The sequence below is a fragment of the Colobus angolensis genome, unplaced genomic scaffold (assembly GCF_000951035.1).
Source record: "Colobus angolensis palliatus isolate OR3802 unplaced genomic scaffold, Cang.pa_1.0 Scaffold134, whole genome shotgun sequence".
Classification (NCBI taxonomy): domain Eukaryota; kingdom Metazoa; phylum Chordata; class Mammalia; order Primates; family Cercopithecidae; genus Colobus; species Colobus angolensis.
In genome coordinates this window covers 3028737-3047078 of record NW_012114422.1, presented here as the reverse complement: position 1 = coordinate 3047078, position 18342 = coordinate 3028737, and the positions used below count along the sequence as shown (strand labels likewise).

General features: G+C 40.0%; 1 protein-coding gene and 1 pseudogene across 1 annotated transcript in view; one reads left to right on the top strand and one right to left on the bottom strand.

The window, feature by feature from the left end:
• MSH3 (mutS homolog 3) overlaps nucleotides 1-18342 on the bottom strand; it is a 228733-nt gene that overhangs the window by 133837 nt on the left and 76554 nt on the right. The window contains exons 11-12 of the mRNA XM_011934338.1: nucleotides 8266-8350; nucleotides 5530-5639 (exon numbers count right to left, since the gene is read on the bottom strand). Of these exons, the coding sequence (XP_011789728.1) occupies nucleotides 5530-5639; nucleotides 8266-8350 (195 nt within the window). The remainder of the gene's footprint in view (nucleotides 1-5529; nucleotides 5640-8265; nucleotides 8351-18342) is intronic.
• On the top strand, nucleotides 3323-3805 carry LOC105506261 (annotated as a pseudogene).

Below are 18342 nucleotides of genomic sequence, written 5' to 3'. Positions count from 1 at the left end.
CCGGCCTGGTGCAAAGTTTTGTTTAGACAAGAAGAAAAAGTTCTGGTGATCTCCTGTATAGTATGGTGACTACAGTTAATGCATTGTATATGTGTCAAAATAGCTAAAAGAGGATTTTAAATGTTCTCACCAAAAGAAATGATAAATGTTTGAGGTGACAGATATATTAATTAGCCTGATTTGATCATTCTATAGTGTATATATGTAATGAAATATCACACTGTAACCCATAAATGTTGTGATGGTTAATACTGAGTGTCAACTTGATTGGGTTGAAGGATGCAAAGTATTGTTCCTGGGTGTATCTGTGAGGGTGTTGCCAAAGGAGATTAACATTTAGTGGACTAGGAGAGGCAGACCTACACTCAATTTGGGTGGGCACCATCTAATCAGCTGCCAATGTAGCTAGGATAAAAGCAGGTAGAGAAACGTGGAAGGACTAGACTGGCTAAGTCTTGCAGCCTCCATCTTTCTCCCATGCTGGATGCTTCCTGCCCTTGAACATCAGGCTCTCAGTTCTTCAGTTTTTGGACTCTTGGACCTACCAGTGGTTTGCCAGGACTCTGCCCTTTGGTGACAAACTGAAGGCTGCACTGCTGGCTTCCCTACTTTTGAGGTGTTGGGATTCGGACTGGCTTCCTTGCCCCTCAGCTTGCAGACAGCCTATGATGGGACTTCACCTTGTGATCATGTAAGTCAATACTCCTTATATACATCTATCCTATTAGTCCTCTCTCTCTAGAGAGCCCTGACTAATGCAAATATATACAACCATTTGTCAATTAACGATAAAACTTTATAAATTTTTTAAATTAAAAAATGTAAAGTACAAGCAGAAGAAGAGGTACTCATGAAAGAAACTAAATTTATTTTTATTTTTAAAATATATAGTATGCTACTGAAAGTAGAATACCTCTAAGATAAACAAATCTGCCTTGGAAACTAATTATTTTGCTTCACTCAACATTTTAGAGACTCATCCCATATATCCCACCAATGAGTCTGGTACACAGACTCATCTCACGGTTTTCTTTTTTTCTCCTCTACCAATATTTACAAGCAGAATCTGCATTTTCAGGCTTTTTGATAAAACCAATGACATACATATGGGTGGGTGTGGGGGGTTGTGTGTGTGTATAAACAAAAGACTGACAAGACTATATCAACTGAAAGAAGTCCAAAGACAGAACCTCAAAAAAATGAATTCAATATAATCTATTTAATTTTAAAAGGCCTTAAGAATAATGGCATGCCAATGTGACACTTATTTATTTAAAAAAAAAAAAAAACTACATTGAAGAATCTTCTTGCCTAAAATTAGCAGAACTGATAAAAAATACAGGTGAGAACACATAAGAAAAAATAACCTATTTATAAAAGTGAATGTGATATCAGTACAGTAAAATCTAGCCTCAATAATCAAGTGAACTCTCTGAATTAGTCAATAAGTATAAAGTAAAAACCATTTTTACTTCCTAAAAGTCACTAGTAAAATTTTGCACCAGAGAGACCATTTCATAGAATAAAAGGTGATGGCAGTAGAAAGTCTTCTGAAACTTGAATGCTTGGTCCGAGACTTATGAACTACGTGTTTGCCCTTAAGAGCCAGAACAAGACAAAAATACAAAGAGGAGTTTAAGGGATTTAGGAGAATTCATGGATGACTGACAAACAATGGGATCTTGCAGAACCTGGGGAGATCTGCATTATTTTGCTAAATTTCCTCGTCATCCATTATTTGTTCTATGATCTCACTGTAGAATAAAACCAGACCCTAAACTTACCTTTGGCTGTCAATGTCAGAGACAGAGTATTAGTCTGGATGAGCCACTGATGTGATCAGCAAATCACTTACGTTAGTATAAACACCACCACCATCACTCCTCACTAAATGATGGGGATACATTCTGAAAAATGCATCGTTAGGCAATTTTGTCATTCTATGGACATTACAGAGCATATAGTTACATAAAATTAGATAGTATAGCCCACTGCACACCTAGGCTATATGGAGTGCTCCTAGGCTAAAACCTGGACAGCATGTTACTCTACTAAATACTGTAGGCTACTGTAACACAATGGTAAGTGTTTGTGTGTCTAAACATTTCTAAACAGAGAAAACACCTCTGTATAGGCAATTCCCCCAAGGACCAAAATGCTGTCATGTGGTACATGACTAATTATACAGCTGAGCCACTGACTAATCAGCATTCTCTCCAGGTATTTGTTTGGAATAAGTTGCAAGTGCCATTAAAATTAAACTGGAATTCTTTTGAAATAGATTTTAATAGATTAGGAGGATAAAAGTTCAAAAACCATGACCTAAAATAAAAGGGCAAAGAAAAGTTTCACGTGTTTGTTTTTGGCTAACATCAATGTTAGGTCAGTGAAAAGTTCTACTTGAAAACATCAGTGTTGAATGCCTGGCATATGTTCTCTCTGCCTTTCTGGGAAGGTAGGATCCCCAGAGATACTTGATGCGGCCCTTAACAACAGACAACATGGTCTAGTGGATTTAAAATCTCAAATTAATCCTGGGTACACAAAAGAAAGGAAATTTAACATTGGAAATAAAAAATTTTAATTTACATGGAAAAGTCTGCTAGCGAGTCTATCTCTGCTGAAACAAGTAAGCAAAACCACAGTAAGAATCGTTTTTTTTTTTTTTTGAGATGGAGTCTCGCTCTGTCACCCAGGCTGGAGTGCAGTGGCCGGATCTCAGCTCACTGCAAGATCCGCCTCCCGGGTTTACGCCATTCTCCTGCCTCAGCCTCCCCAGTGGCTGGGACTACAGGCACCCGCCACCTCGCCTGGCTAGTTTTTCGTATTTTTTTTAGTAGAGATGGGGTTTCACCATGTTAGCCAGGATGGTCTCAATCTCCTGACCTCGTAATCCACCCGTCTCGGCCTCCCAAAGTGCTGGGATTACAGGCTTGAGCCACCGCGCCCGGCCCACAGTAAGAATTGTAGTAGATGTTTAGGCAGCCTTTCCAGCAGCCACAATGCTGCATCCCTTACACTGTTGTCCACAGAAAGCCATCTTGTCTGCGTTTGCTCTCCGAGGTCTGCTTATTTCATTAGAATGCTGAAATAAAGGAAATATTTCCATTTTCAGGATTTCTTCTTTATCTCACCAGTTTCCCATGTCTTAAGGTCTTTATGGCTAAGAAATCGGAGTGACCCACTAAATCTGAAAAGATTTGGTAATTATCGTCATCCAAACAGTGTCTTGAGTGTCCTTGTCCTCTGCCTTCCTCTTCTTTGCTGACGCCGCCCTGCTCTCATGAGCCTCTGGCCAGTGGTCTCCTTAAGCTTGAACACCATGCCGTCAATTAAGGTGCTGAGTTCTGATGGGGAGATATTTGATGTGGAAATTGCCAAACAATCTGTGACTATCAAGACCATGCTGGAAGACTTGAGAATGGATGATGGAGATAATGACGCAGCTCCTCTAACAAATGTCAACGTGGCAATATTTTTAAAAGGTCATTTGGTGGTGCACCCACCACAAAAATGGACCTCCTCCTCCCAAGGATGATGCAAACAAAGAAAACAAACAGAGGAGATCCCTCCTTAGGACCAAGAATTCCTGAAAGTCGATCAAGGAATACTTTCTGTACTTCTTCTGCCTGCAAACTACTTAGACATCAAAGGTTTGCTTGATGTTACACACAAGACTGTTGCCAATATGATCAAGGAGAAAAGTCCTGAGAAGATTTGCAAGACTTCCAATATCAAAAATGACTTTACTGAAGAAGAGGAAACCCAGGTATGCCAAGAGAACCAGTGATATGAACAGAAGTGAAATGTCCTTGATGCCGTCACACTGTAAGGATTATTCCAAATACTAGCTGCCCTGCTCTGTTTATAATTGTTAATATCAGACAAAGAGCAGAGAAACACAGCAGCAAATCAATCGTGTGAGCAGAATATTATCCTCAGTGAATGTGTGGTGTGAGTACAGATTCCAAACCTATGGCTGAGTTTCTCATAGTACGATCAAGTTTCTTTTTTCTTTGCCCTGAATAAAACTGTACTGTGGGTTCTCTATAGAAAGCGGCATTTTGAGCTTTCCCTCTTTTTTTGTAAAGTGATGTCTGCCTAGATTATTGTTCAGTTAACTTTAGTGACCTTTTAAAGTTGACACTGTAAATAAAACAACTTGCAAAAGGAAAAGAAAACAACAGCAAAACCCGAAACAGTGTCTTCAAGCCTATGACCAACATTAACATCTGCAATCCTTTCTTGAAGATAGTGACTATTTATTAATCACAGAGTAACATGGGGCTAATAACAGCATCTGCGTAGTGCAGCTGCTGTGCAGTTTAAAAGAGACAATGCTCATAAAGCTCCTAGCGTACTGTGTGGTGTGAGATAAAGAGCTCAAAATTTCACTCCTTACAGCAATGCTGTGATGAGGTGTTCCACCATGTCAAAGGTGAGAACATTGAGGATTAGTGGGAGTGACTCACTCAGTTGACAGAGCCAACACATAGCAGTTCTCTTCACCACCACACTATATTCACTCTGGTCTAGCCAGAGGTGTAACTATTCAGGATAATGGCTTGTTCCTGCTAAAGTCTCTGGAGTCAATGCTGGTTTTAAATCTGATATTTATCTCTATCAGCTGTGAAACACTGAGCACGTTAGTGAAGCTCTCTGAATCTGTCTCCTCATTTCAAGGACCTATCTCAGAAGGTGATTTTGAGTATTAAACACCAGTAAATAGAAAGTGTGCAATAAGTAACAGTTTTAATTCAATAAACATAACATAAACATAAACTACTAAGTGCCAGGCACTGTTCTAGGTCAGAATCTCCACATTTATCTGCATATCAGAATCATCTGGGTAAAATTTAAATCTCAACTCCCTGGTCATGCTGGAGACCAGTTAAATCACAATCTGTGGGGGCTGGACACAGGCATCAGTATTTTGTGACGCATCCCAGGTGATTCCAACATGCAGACAACCTTGGAAATCACTGTATGTTAGGCACTGGATTCAAGTATCTTCCCTTAGGGAGCTCCAAGTTTACTCACTTTACTCTTCTAAGCATTTCACACCTAACCCCTTTTTTGGACTCCTTGCTGTTACCGCTGTAGCTCAGGTTCTCGGCACCTCTCCCTGAACTTGCTAACTTGACCCCACCACCAATACCACTCAGTCCCCTCCTGCACACAAGCCCAGCTCTGATCATATCAGCCCCATGCTCAGAATCACTGAATGAACTCCCTCTGGCTATCAACTCCTCAGCCTAGCCTTCAAAGTCCTCCACAAAACGCATCTCTCCTCACTATCCTTGGACAATGCCCTATGCCTGCCAATCTGCAAGCAGGCTCATTCACGAGAATGGGGAAAAAAGTCCCTGTAATACTAGACAGCCAGTCTATTGCTCAGTTATAAAATAAAATGTTACCCAATTTAAAACTGTGTTCTTAGAAATAATGGTAACCTTGGTTTTAAGAGATGCCTTTCATTTCACAATTTTATAATTTCAGATTAAACATCCCAAAAAGGATTCCCTTTACCTTAATTTAAGGAGTGGCTGGGTCACCCACTTCTTTAACTTCCGTCTCCCAAATGAAGTTTTAGTGTGGTCTAAAACCCACAGCAAACTTCCTTTGGTTTTCATATCAGTCTAAGAAAGACCAGAAAACAAGCTTTATTAACAATTATTTGTGCCAAATGGTTATTTCATATACTCCGATTCTAAATGTCATATATACCTACCACAATGTGGCTTATAACAGGTGTTCATTTAATGTTTGACAGATGAATACATACATACAGAATGAGGGACTGATATTTTACACAGAAAAGGGATTGTTTGTAGTTTTTTGTTACCTAAGAATAAATTATTCAGAAGATTATTTTGAAATGTATGCTTATTCAAGCATCTTTAAAATATAATTGCACACTTTCCTGCCTTGGGAAATGCAATATAGTGAAGATGATTTAATTTTCCTTTGGTTTTTCAGTTACCATTTTATAAACCAATGCTCTCACGACAACACTGAACAAGGTGCTGGAGATAGATATGAACCTGCACTGTACTCTAGTTATTTACCCAGGAAGGATTTTATTTTAGTTTGTTTTACTAAATCCCTAGAAACTTAAAATTTGGGTCCTTACAAAAAAAAATCACAATTAACTAGACATGATTAATTTTAACCAAGGTTTCACAGTAGTATTACAAAGCCCACTGAGACATTTAAATCTTGAGACCTAAAATGGCTGTTTCCACTTGAGTTGGGTTTTTTTTGTCTTGTCTTTTTTCCTTCTCCTCTGTAAGTAGCTACTTCCAGAGTACCTCCTATGTGCTGAACATAGCAAGGACATGGTCCTGCCCTCAGAGTGCTCATAGCCAAGTTGGAAAAAGACTCATAATTAGGACACAATGCCACCTGCCAGCAATCAACTAGAAAAGGTGTGACATAAGCTCTCAGGTCTCAGGACTTCAATGCAGAGAACACAGAGAAGGTAAAAGGTCACAAAGGTTCCTCTGAGGATGGCTGGACAGGCTGAGGAGGGCAGTTCAGATCAGGAGCAGTACTACTCCTGAGACCAGAGCTTGACTGGCCTGACTGGAGTAAAGGGTCCCGTAAGGAGGGCAATTCCTTGACACCCCTGGAGAAGCAGGCTCAGACAAGAGAGGTGTGAGAGACACGTGTCCTATTATATCTTTGTTCTCGCTGACACCCAGCTCCTACCCTGCACCTCTTTCCATTGCTCCTTGGAAAGGTTGGGGGTGGGTGGGGGTGAAGCTGAGGTACAAAGACAAGCAGAAGATGTTAATTCTCAGCTTCTGCTTCTAAAATGGTGCAAGCCCCAATAAAGGAAGGAATTTTGAAGGGTATTTTGATTCTAGATAATTTCTGCCTTAGGAATTTGATTTCAGAACTGACTCTGTTGTAGTAGGATTTGAACAGGGAAGATGCGCAGAAGCAAGGAACGCTTACAATGCCACGGCTGGCTGCAGGCTGACTGTGAGCACTTCTTCAGCCAAGAAATGTCTCTTTATTCCTATTACTTATTTCCTATCATGGAGATGGCTACAGAGTTGATGAGAGAGACCTGCAGGACAGATTTTCAGCTTTTGGATGATGACAAGATAAAAATGTTACTGAACAAAAACACATCTGAACTCAGAATACTAGAACAGACTGGAACAGGAAGAAATTGAGATAAACTAGTTAGTAATATGCAGATTCAGGGGTCAGGGGAATAAATTCAGTGTTTAATTTGCAACAGTAATAAATATTTCTGAAGAATTTTAACTCCTTTGACTCAGATGGTTCAGACGGTTCTCCACTACTTAATCAAATGATGTGGGGTTGCTTTTTATCTTTATGACTTTGTTAAGATAACATTAATTTTATAAGACAATATCTCATCTTCCCAAGTGATAGTTTAAAAAATGAAAGCAGTAACTTTAATCTCCCCATTATCTTCCTAATTCATCAACAAGGACAAATAAACAATGAAAGTTTGTGAACTGAGGCCGGGTGCGTTGGCTCACGCCTGTAACCCTAGGACTTTGGGAGGCCAAGGCAGGTGGATCACCTGAGGTCAAGAGTTCAAGACCAGCCTGGCCAACATAGCAAAACCCCGTCTCTATTAAAGACACAAAAATTAGCCAGGCGTGGTGGTGAGTGCCTGTAATCCCAGCTACTCAGGAGGTTGAGGCAGAAGAATCACTTGAACCCGGGAGGCAGAGGTTGCAGTGAGCCAGTATCACGTCCCTTCACTCAATCCAGCCTGGCTGACAGAGCGAGACTCCGTCTCAAAGAAGAAGAAAAAAAAAGTTTGTGAACTGAAATGTTACAAATCTTACAGTCAAAATGAATATCCCAGAAACCTGTTTCATAACCTGAATAATAAGACTGCAAACTTTTCAACAAAAAGTTAAAGGTATATAGAAAAAATATAACCAAGTAGACAAAAAGAAAAAATCCACTTCATATTAATTTTCAGTGACAATGCCTTTCCAAAAAACTACCTGATATAGAAATGACGTTACAGAAATTGTCAGGATAAGCATGCCCCTCAGTCATTAAAAAGGACAGCTCTATCATTCCCCAAAAAAACCCCAGAGAAGTATTATGTACAGTTCATTCTCCAAAATGTGCTACAGTTATCAATTAAAAGTGCAGTCAGCTAAAGGTACTACATTTTCATCTGCATCTCCAAAAACAGACTGCTGCCTTACTCAGAAGTTTTTTCCAAAACCATTTATAATAAACTAGCCCTCATGGTTGCCTGACCTGATTCTGTAGGATTTCCAGATTCCTTAATGTTGTTCCATTAATTGTCATAAATTCCATTTTACTTGATAGCTGTTTAAAATTCCTGTAAAAGAATCAAATATAATTAGACTAGATGTAAATGCATAAATAAAAAATTAATTCAGGAACTAGAAACATTCCGGCTACATTATGGCAAACATTAGCATTCTGATAGGAAATCAAACAAAGAGAGCAAAATGAAAATTCAGGCCGGGCGCAGTGGCTCAAGCCTGTAATCCCAGCACTTTGGGAGGCTGAGACGGGCGGATCACGAGGTCAGGAGATCGAGACCATGCTGGCTAACACGGTGAAACCCCGTCTCTACTAAAAACTACAAAAACACACTAGCTGGGTGAGGTGGCATCGCCTGTAGTCCCAGCTACTCGGGAGGCTGAGGCAGGAGAATGGCGTGAACCCGGGAGGCGGAGCTTGCAGTGAGCTGAGATCCTGCCACAGCACTCCAGCCTGGGCGACAGAGCGAGACTCCGTCTCAAAAAAAAAAAAGAAAATTCATCAGGCTGTTGTATTCCATTAACACTTGTGCTGTTAAGTAGATTGATGCAAGACAAGGATAGTTACTCTAACACGAAAAACAAGAACAGGAAAGGGAAGTAATGGTAACAACATTTTGCTTTGGTTTTGCTCTAGGAATAGAACCAAACATGGTCTTGATTAGCCAAGCACAGTGGTCATATCTTCATGAAAAGCTGTGTGATGAGCTAGAAAAATATGTCAAGATACTTAAAACTGTCTTCCTTATTCTTTAGCACGAGATCATCTTGATAAATACTTTTAATCAAGATTCTAAGCCAGGCGCAGTGGCTCACACCTGTAATCCCAGCACTTTGGGAGGCCGAGGCAGGCCGATCACCTGAGGTGAGGAGTTTGAAACCAGCCTGGCCAACATGGCGAAACCTCGTTTCTACTAAAAAATATAAAAATTTGCCAGGCATGGTGGTACGCACCACCCAGCTGCTCAGGAGGCTGAGGCACAAGAATCGCTTGAACACGGGAGGTGGAGATTGCAGTGAGCTGAGATCACGCCACTGCACTCCAACCTGGGAGACAGAGCGAGTCTACATCTCGGCAAAAAGAAAAAAAAAAGATTCTAACATATGCAACAAGTGTTATTTTCTCTGTAATTAACAACACACATGTGGCCGGGCACAGTGGCTCACGTCTGTAATCCCAGCACTTTGTGAGGCCGAGGCGGGTAGATCACGAGGTCAAGAGATTGAGACCATCCTGGCCAACCAACATGATGAAACCCCGTCTCCAAGAAAAATACAAAAATTAGTGGGGCGTAGTGGTACACACCTGTAGTCCCAGCTACTCGGGAGGCTGAGGCAGGAGAATCACCTGAACCCGGGAGGCGGAGGTTTCAGTGAGCCAAGATTGTGCCACTGCACTCCAGCCCGGGCGACAGAGTGAGACTCCGTCTCCAAAAGAAAAGAAAAAAAACACACATTACCATGGCCACATTTAGTGGGTATAAAACAGTTATTTCCTTAAACTCAGAGCATTCACACTCTCCTTATTGTCCCTGTATCTATCCAAAACAAATTAGAATTTCTATAAATTTCAAAAAGATTTGAGAATGAGCTACAGCATGACTAATAAATGTATGTACAATTCCAATTAGTGTTAAGAAGTACTAATCAATGCAGTACTAATGCAGTAATTCAATTTCCTTTATCAGCCAGTCCTTAGATGTTTCTGTGAATAGCCCTTACAGGCTTGAGAGCTTATTTTTAAAGGCAAGGAAAATAACAGCAGGTCACTAAATTATTTAACAAAAGAAAGGCATAAGTGTTTGTACTATAAACCTAACCACCCTCCTCATAGCTGTAATTTTAGGTAACATCCAGTTTCCCGAGTTAAGAAAACAAGCCGTCACCCAGAACTTTAGAGAACCTAAAATCAGAACCTAAAACCTAAAATAGAGAACCGAAAAACCAGTACCCAAAAAAGATTCCTTCACTTCTAGATGACTCCTTTGACTAAGGCCCCAAAGCCCTGGAAAAGAGAAATACTTTACCTCAAATTAGGAACGTTGCCTAGTAACTGAATGCTGTCCTTTGGTGGTGTAATGTATCTGTGACAGGTTTGAGCTAGCTTCCAAAGAATGATAATCTGTTAATGATTTTCAGAGGGAAGCAACTCCAAAACTGAAGGATAACAGGTGTTCAGCCCTTTCTCTCCCTCTTGTAGCAGTTAACTTAATTTGTCTTGAATTACAGCAATTTATGTTGTGCCTCTACCTTCCTTAATAGATCTAAGCTCCCTGAAGGCAAGAATTATGTCTTAATTCATTTTGTACCACCTGTAGGGCTCAGCGGACAGTAGATGCTCTACAAATGTCTGCCATCTTCCTATGGGAAAACCAGGTTGGGTTTATTTTTTTCCCTTTGAATCACAAAGCTCCAGAAATGTCTGTGAAATAGCCAGATAGTTATAAAATGTAAAACATTATTTACAGGAAGAAACAATTAGGCAGTGATTGGCTATGTAGCTGACAAGAGCTCACTTGAATTCATGGTCAAAGATCTAAGTTGGAAGTTCGGCTGATAGCCTGGGCTCTGAGTTGGTATCTAACCAGTTACCCATATGTTTAGATATGAGTCCTTGCTTTCGCTGTTCTGACAATTAGGTTTAACTAAGTCCATCCTAGGAGTGACTAGTTAACATGTTAGTGCCCTAATCAGGTATCGACTCTAGAAGGGTGCTTAGTTGGCATCTTTGTTCATTTGGGTTATAACAGAATACCTCAGAATGGGCAGTCTGTAAACAGAATTTTATTGCTCAGAGTTCTGGAAGATGTCAAGTCCAAGATCAAGGTGCCAGCAGATTTGGTGTCTAGTGAGGGCGCAGTCTCCATAGATGGCACCTTCTGTGTGTCTTCACATGGAGGAAGGGGCAAACAGTTCCTTTAAGTCTTTTCTATTAAGTTAGGGGCATTACTCCCATTTGCAAACGTTCTGCCCTCATAACCTAATCACTTAGTAAAAGGGCCCTTCTTAATATCTCCACAGTAGTGATTAGGTTTCAACATGTGAATTTTGAAGGACACAAACATTCAAGCCATAACAGTTGGCATGAGACTAATCAAGAAACCACAATCTAGCAGCCTTTCCTACAAGCATCTCAGCTAGCTGCCTTTATCTTCTGTCAACAACAGATGTGTAAGACATAATTTTTCACTGTGGTATGGAAGTTTGTGGGCTGTCCAGAAATACTGCCCAGTTGCCTCCTCCCTCACATGAACAGGGTATAATAATCCTATAAATCCAACAGTCCATACCCTAAGGGATAGTGTTTTAAGGCTTAGGATTCTGAAAGCATCCCCTGTTCTACCCATTATCTCAGGGTTTGTTCCCTGACTGCAACTAAAAGTGAACTGTCGCTATTATAATGTTGCATATGCCTCCAGTGAACCACTGAAACAACGTACTGTCAGAATACCAAAAAGACAGAATTGGAATTTCATAGAGCTAGAGAAGAGTTTACATGACTGTTTTTGTGCCTGCTTGCTAAAAAGTATCTAAATGAGTGGCAGAATTCAATTTGAATTAACCCACTACCTGGTACACAGCGGGTGGAGTAGAAGGCTTACAGCCTTCATCTACATATAATTACTTAATATCTACAATATCAAAAAGAAACCAGTAACTGTGAACAACCAAGTTGGTTTTTAAGTTAGCTCACAACCCCAGACCTTTAGAGAGCAAAGGTATAGGTTATTTTAATTAATGATATTAATGTAAGTATTAATGTGTTGTGTGTGTGATTTTTTATTGGGTTGGTTGTGGGTGTTTTCTGTGTTTTCTTTTTGCTATGTGTTTTTGTTTTTTCTTTTTGCCCTTACTAAACAAGTAATCTAAATTTCAAATTAGATGCTGTAAGTTTTTTAAAATTGGTATCTACATTGATTTTAATAAAAGATCAAGCACTAGGCAATCTTAAATCAGACTGATTCCCGCCGGGCACGGTGGCTCACGTCTGTAATCCCAGCACTTTGGGAGGCCGAGGCAGGCGGATCACCTGAGGTCAGGAGTTCGATACCAGCCCGACCAACATGGAGAAACCCCCGTCTCTACTAAAAATACAAAAAAATTAGCTGGGCATGGTAGTGCATGCCTGTAATCTCAGCTACTCGGGAGGCTGAGGCAGAAGAATCGCCCGAACCCGGGAGGCAGAGGTTGCAGTGAGCCAAGATTGCGCCATTGCACTCCAGCCTGGGCAACAAGAGCAAAACTCAGTCTCAAAAAAAAAAAAAAAAATCAGACTGATTCCCATCTAGAATAATTATCAAGCAACTACAAGAAGGACTAACCATGCTTCTGGAGTTCCCATATATTTCATAAGTATTTATAAGTATAAATTTATAAGTAGTGTGGAGTTGGAGTCTTCCTTCCCAATAGAAATGAAATTTCCTTCTGTTAGCACCTATTTCCATTAGAATTATATATATTTTTGAACTAAGGGTTATATCTACCAGCATCCTTAAGTATCCAATAGTATCTGATCACTGACCTGAAACATTCAAGCAATTCTAAATTATTTATCCTTGTGGAAGAAGACAAACTCTATGTGCTTTGAAACTCACCAACAACGTCTGGCTAGAATTCATGCTGTGTGAACCTGCATAGAAATCTTACATATAACATGGGAAAATAGTTTATTAATATTTCAGACACCAAAAATATAACAGATGCTTTTTTTTCCCTCAATAATGGGAGGGAAACATCTTTGCCAAAAGCTGGACAGAGAAATTGACTCTGTATTACTCTAACCCTGCTTAAAAAAAATAAATAAATAAAAAGAAAACCAACGTTTTTGACTTAGACAAAGGCAATAAGAGAACAGAATTTATTTAAATACCATTTTAAAATGGAAATAATGACAAAAAAACTACCATATAACACATGAAATCTATTGCTGAAAATGTTTCTGTATGTACAGTTTTCAGAGTTCATAAATTCACCATTTGTCTAACTTTTTGGCAGTTAACGTGATTTATAAAACATAAATTGTATTATATTACAAAACTTCAGGGTTGTAGATTCACTTACAATTGATTTGTAATTAAACAACATGACTAACTTTGCCTTCCTAAATCCTGCCAATAAGCCCATTAGAAAGGCAAATAATGAGAAAGGTGTATGTTGAGTCCACAAGATCACTGCCAGTCAGTGATTCAAGGAGGATACACAGGACTCAACACAGAATAATACTAACAGCTATGATTTACTACAGTGAAAGAATGCAAAGCAAAATCAGGCAAAGGAAAAGGTGCCTCAGGCAAAGTCCAGGGGGAACCAGGCATCCAAGAATCCTCTCCAAGCAGAGACACACAGGATGCACTTAATTTCCTCAGTAATGAATTGTAACAACACGTGTGAAATGTTGTCCACCAGGGAAGCTCGTGGAGACTCAGCACCCATGATTTCTATGCCGGACTGGTCCCATAGACACTGTCTCCCTACCATGTACCAAAATTCCAGCTCTGAGAAAGTAGGTGATCAGCATAAATCATGCTGTCTGCAAAAACAGTTAAGGCACAGTGAGGCACTCTCATCAGGAAATGGTGAAAACTCTTCTGAAATTCAAGGTCCCAGACTCCAGTCAAGGGCCAAGCTTGCAGGATGGCCTTTCTAAGGAAAGCTTTGTGATCAAACCTGCTATGTTATTTTTTTGCACATCCCTCTTTTTAAATTCTACTTCTCTAAAACTATGTGTTACATTTATTCGTTACTATGTTCTTTCAAGTTTACGCTTCAGTCCCAAATTGATCCTTTTCTTTATACTTCTTTCTTAAATCCTACCACCTCATTTCCAAGCTTTCATACTGCTCATTTATGTTCTTTCACATCTAGTATCATTTTTTTAGTGTCTTTTAGCTCATTTTAAAACAGATTTTTTTTTTTTGGTGGGGGGGACGGGTGGGATGGAGTCTCGCAATGGCGTGATCTCAGCTCACTGCAACCTCCGCCTCCTGGGTTCAAGCAATTCTCTCGCCTCAGCCTCACGAATAGCTGGGATTACAGGCACCCGCCATCATGCCCAGTTAATTTTTTGTACTTTTGGAGAGATGGGATTTCACCATGTTGGCCAGGCTGTTCTTGAACTCCTGACCTCAGGTGATCTGCCAGCCTCAGCCTCCCAAAGTGCTGGGATTACAGGTGTAAGCCACTGCGCCCAGCCAGATTGTCGTTTTTATTTCATCTGTGAGCACGTTTTTCTGGCATGTATACATTATCTGTAATGACATCCTACTCCTTATTCTCTTTTTTCTCATAATAATTTTGTAAGAAATTTGAATTTGGTTCTTTTCCCATTGCTAATTTTTAAGTGAAGATTAACTTTCCTGAAGTTTTAGAACACGGGCAATGTTTAGGACAGCTTTTCTAACTTCATACATCACCCTCTTCTGTTTTTGTTTTGTTTCGCTTTTTGGAGATGGAGTCTCGCTCTGTCGCCCAGGCTGGAGTGCAGTGGTACGATGTCAGCTCACTGCAACCTCCACCTACCGGGTTCAAACAATTCTCCTGCCTCGGCCTCCAGAGTGAGTGGCTGGGACTACAGGTGCCCACCACCACACCTGGTTAATTTTTTTGTATTTTAGTAGAGACGGGGTTTCACCATGTTGCCCAGGCTGGTCTTGAACTCCTGAGCTCAGACAATCCGACAGCCTTGACCTCCCAAAGTGCTAGGATTACAGGCTCGACCTTTTTTTTTTTTTTTGAGATAAAGTCTCACTCTGTCACCAAAGCTGGAGTGCAGTGGCATAATCTTGCTCACTGGAACCTCCACCTCCTAGGCTCACACCATTCTCCTGCCTCAGCCTCCCAAGTAGCTAGGATTACAGGCACCTGCTACCATGTCTGGCTAATTTTTGTATTTTTAGTAGAGATGGGGTTTCGCCATGTTGGCAAGGCTGGTCTCGAACTCCTGACCTCAGGTGATCAGCCCACCTTGCCCTCCCAAAGTGCTGAGATTACAGGCATGAGCCACCACACCTGGCTGGCAATCATGTTTTAAACTTAATAGAATGTTTTTCTCCCGCCTCCCTCTTCTGTTCTTTCTGTGCAGTGTTCTGCGCAGTGTTCAATTATGCCACCTGACCTCTGCTTTCATTCATAAAAAATTAACTGCATGAGAAATGTCCTCCAACCATAAACAATGAGAAAACTGGACAAAACACGTGAGGGGGAAAACTTTTCAGGTATGTTTGGCACAGAACTGTGATCCCTGAGAGAGGAAAAACAAATGAGGTAAACAACATGACTGCCTCCTTGGTGGGCGCAGGGAAACTATAATTTGTGAGACAGAATGCCAGATAACAGAGCTGCATATAGAGGGAGCTCCAGAGATCTGCTGAAGGGTCACCTCAACTCTTGCCAAGTACCAGTCCTCAAAGGTGTTTAGGGACCTCTGTGGGACCTGGTAAATAATCACCAGAAATTAGTAGTGAACAGTGACCAGAGTTCACAAAGAGCTTGAAACACTCTCCAACCAGAGTACAAATACCTCAAAATACATGACGCATTGGGTATAAGCCTCAGAAGGATATTGCCTTAAGAATGGAATTAAAATAGAGACAAAGATTTTTCAATCTCAGCACTACTGACATTTAAAAGTGTGTGTGTGTGTGTGTGTGTGTGTATCAACTTTATTGATACAATTCACACACTATGCAATTCACCCACTTGGAATGTACAAGTGGTCTTCAGTATATTAAAATTGGCCAACCATCACCACCATGTAATTCTAGATATTATCACTCCAAAAAGAAACTCTATACTCATTAGTAATCACTCTCCATTCCCCCACCACAACCCAAGAGCCCTAGGCAACCACTAATCTTTCTCTCTATGGATTTGCCTATTCTGGATATTTCATATAAATGGAATCAGACAATATGAGACTTTTTGTGACTGATGTCTTTCAACTACCATAATATTTTCAAGGTTCATCACGTTGCAACATGTATCTGTACTTCATTCCTTTTTATGGTTGAAAAACCTTCTATAACACATTTTAGGTATCCATTCTTCAGCTGATGGATGTTAGGGTTGTTTCTACTTTTTGGCTATTATGACTAATGCTCTTATGAACATTTGTATAACTTTTTATGTGGACATCATATTTTCATTCTTAAGTAACATCTAGTGGAATTGCTAGATCACATAGTAAATGTCACGAGGTACTACCAGACTGTTTTCCAAAATGGCTGTACCATTTTACAGTCCCACTAGCATGTATGAGGATTCTCACTTGTCTGCATCCCAGCCAATACCTTTTTTTTTTCATAGTTATAGCCATCCTGGTGGGTATGAAGTGGTATCTAACCATGGCATTGATTTGAATTTACCTGATGCTTAATGATGTTGAGCATCTTTTTATGTGCTTCTTGGTTGTTGGCATATATTCTTTGGAGAAAAACCTATATGGATCATTTGTCCATTTTCTGAGTTATCTTTTTACCATTGACTTATAAGAGTATATATATATATTCATATATATATTCATATTCTAGATACAAGTCCCTTACTGGATATATGATTTGCAAAAATTCTTCTATTCAGTGGATTGTCTTTTCACTTTCTTGATGGTGTTCTTTGAAGAATAAAAGCTTTTATTTTGATATAGTTCAACATATCTATTTTTGCTCTTCTCACTTGTGCTTTTGATGTCATACTTAAGAAATCCTTGCCTCATTCAAGGTTACAAAGATTTAGACCTATGTTTTCTTCTAAGAGTGTAACAGTTTTAACTCATAACAGGTCTTTGGTCCATTTTGAGTTATCTTCCAAACTCAAATATGACAGGAAGTAAGGCTCCATCTTCATTCTCTTGCACAAACAGCTATCTTGGCACCATTTGTTTGAAAAAAATCTATTCTTTCTCCACTGAATTGTCAGTAATCAAATGCCCATAAGTTTATTTCTAGACTCTCAATTCTATCACATCGATCATGTCTGTGCTTATGCCAATTCCACACTGTCTTTTCTTTTAACCCCACCCTCCACACTGTCTTGATTACTCACTTTGTAGTAAGTTTTGAAACTGAGATATGAATCCTATGAATTTTAGGATCAGCTTGTCAATTTCTCCAAGAAAGCCAGCTGGGATTTGATACAAAAATTGCATTGAACTTAGAGAGTCATCTGAGGATTACTGCATCTTTTTTTTTTTTTTTTTTTTTTTTTTGAGACGGAGTCTCGCTCTGTCGCCCAGGCTGGAGTGCAGTGGCGTGATCTCAGCTCACTGCAAGCTCCGCCTCCTGGGTTCATGCCATTCTCCCACCTCAGTCTCCCTAGTAGTTGGGACTACAGGTGCCCACCACCACGTCCAGCTAATTTTTATGTATTTTTAGTAGACACAGGGTTTCACGTGTTAGCCAGGATGGCCTCAATCTCCGGACCTCGTGATCCGCCTGTCTTGGCCTCCCAAAGTGCTGGGATTACAGGCGTGAGCCACTGCGCCCAGCCAGAATACTGCATCCTAACAACAACAGATAGGTTTAATGTCTGTGAGGTTTTCATAAATGTCCACTGTCAGGTCAAGAAAGTTTCACGTTAGTTGTAGTTTTTTCAGTGTTTTTATTATGAAGGGGTGTTAAATCTTACGAAGAGCTTTTCCTGTCTATTGGGACTATCATGTAGTTTTTGATAAGGGAGATTAGATGAATTGGTTTCCAGATTTTAAAACCAAACCTGTATGCCTGAAATAAATCCAATAGTCATGATGTAAAATCATTTGTTATATATTTCTGATTCCATGTACTTAGATTTCACTGAGGATTTTTATGTCTATAATCAAAAGATACAGGTCTGTGGTTTCTTTTCTTGTAATATATTTGCTTGGTTTTGGAGTGTTGAAATTTGGGGCCAAATAATGTGTTCTGTGGGGATACCTGTGCATTTTAGGATGTTTAGCAGCATCCCCGGCTGCTAGCCATTAGATGTCATTAGAGCAGCTTATATATTAAGCTATTTCTTTCCCTAGTAAGTAAAGGTAATCACCACATGTTATTATTCTGTTATCATAAGA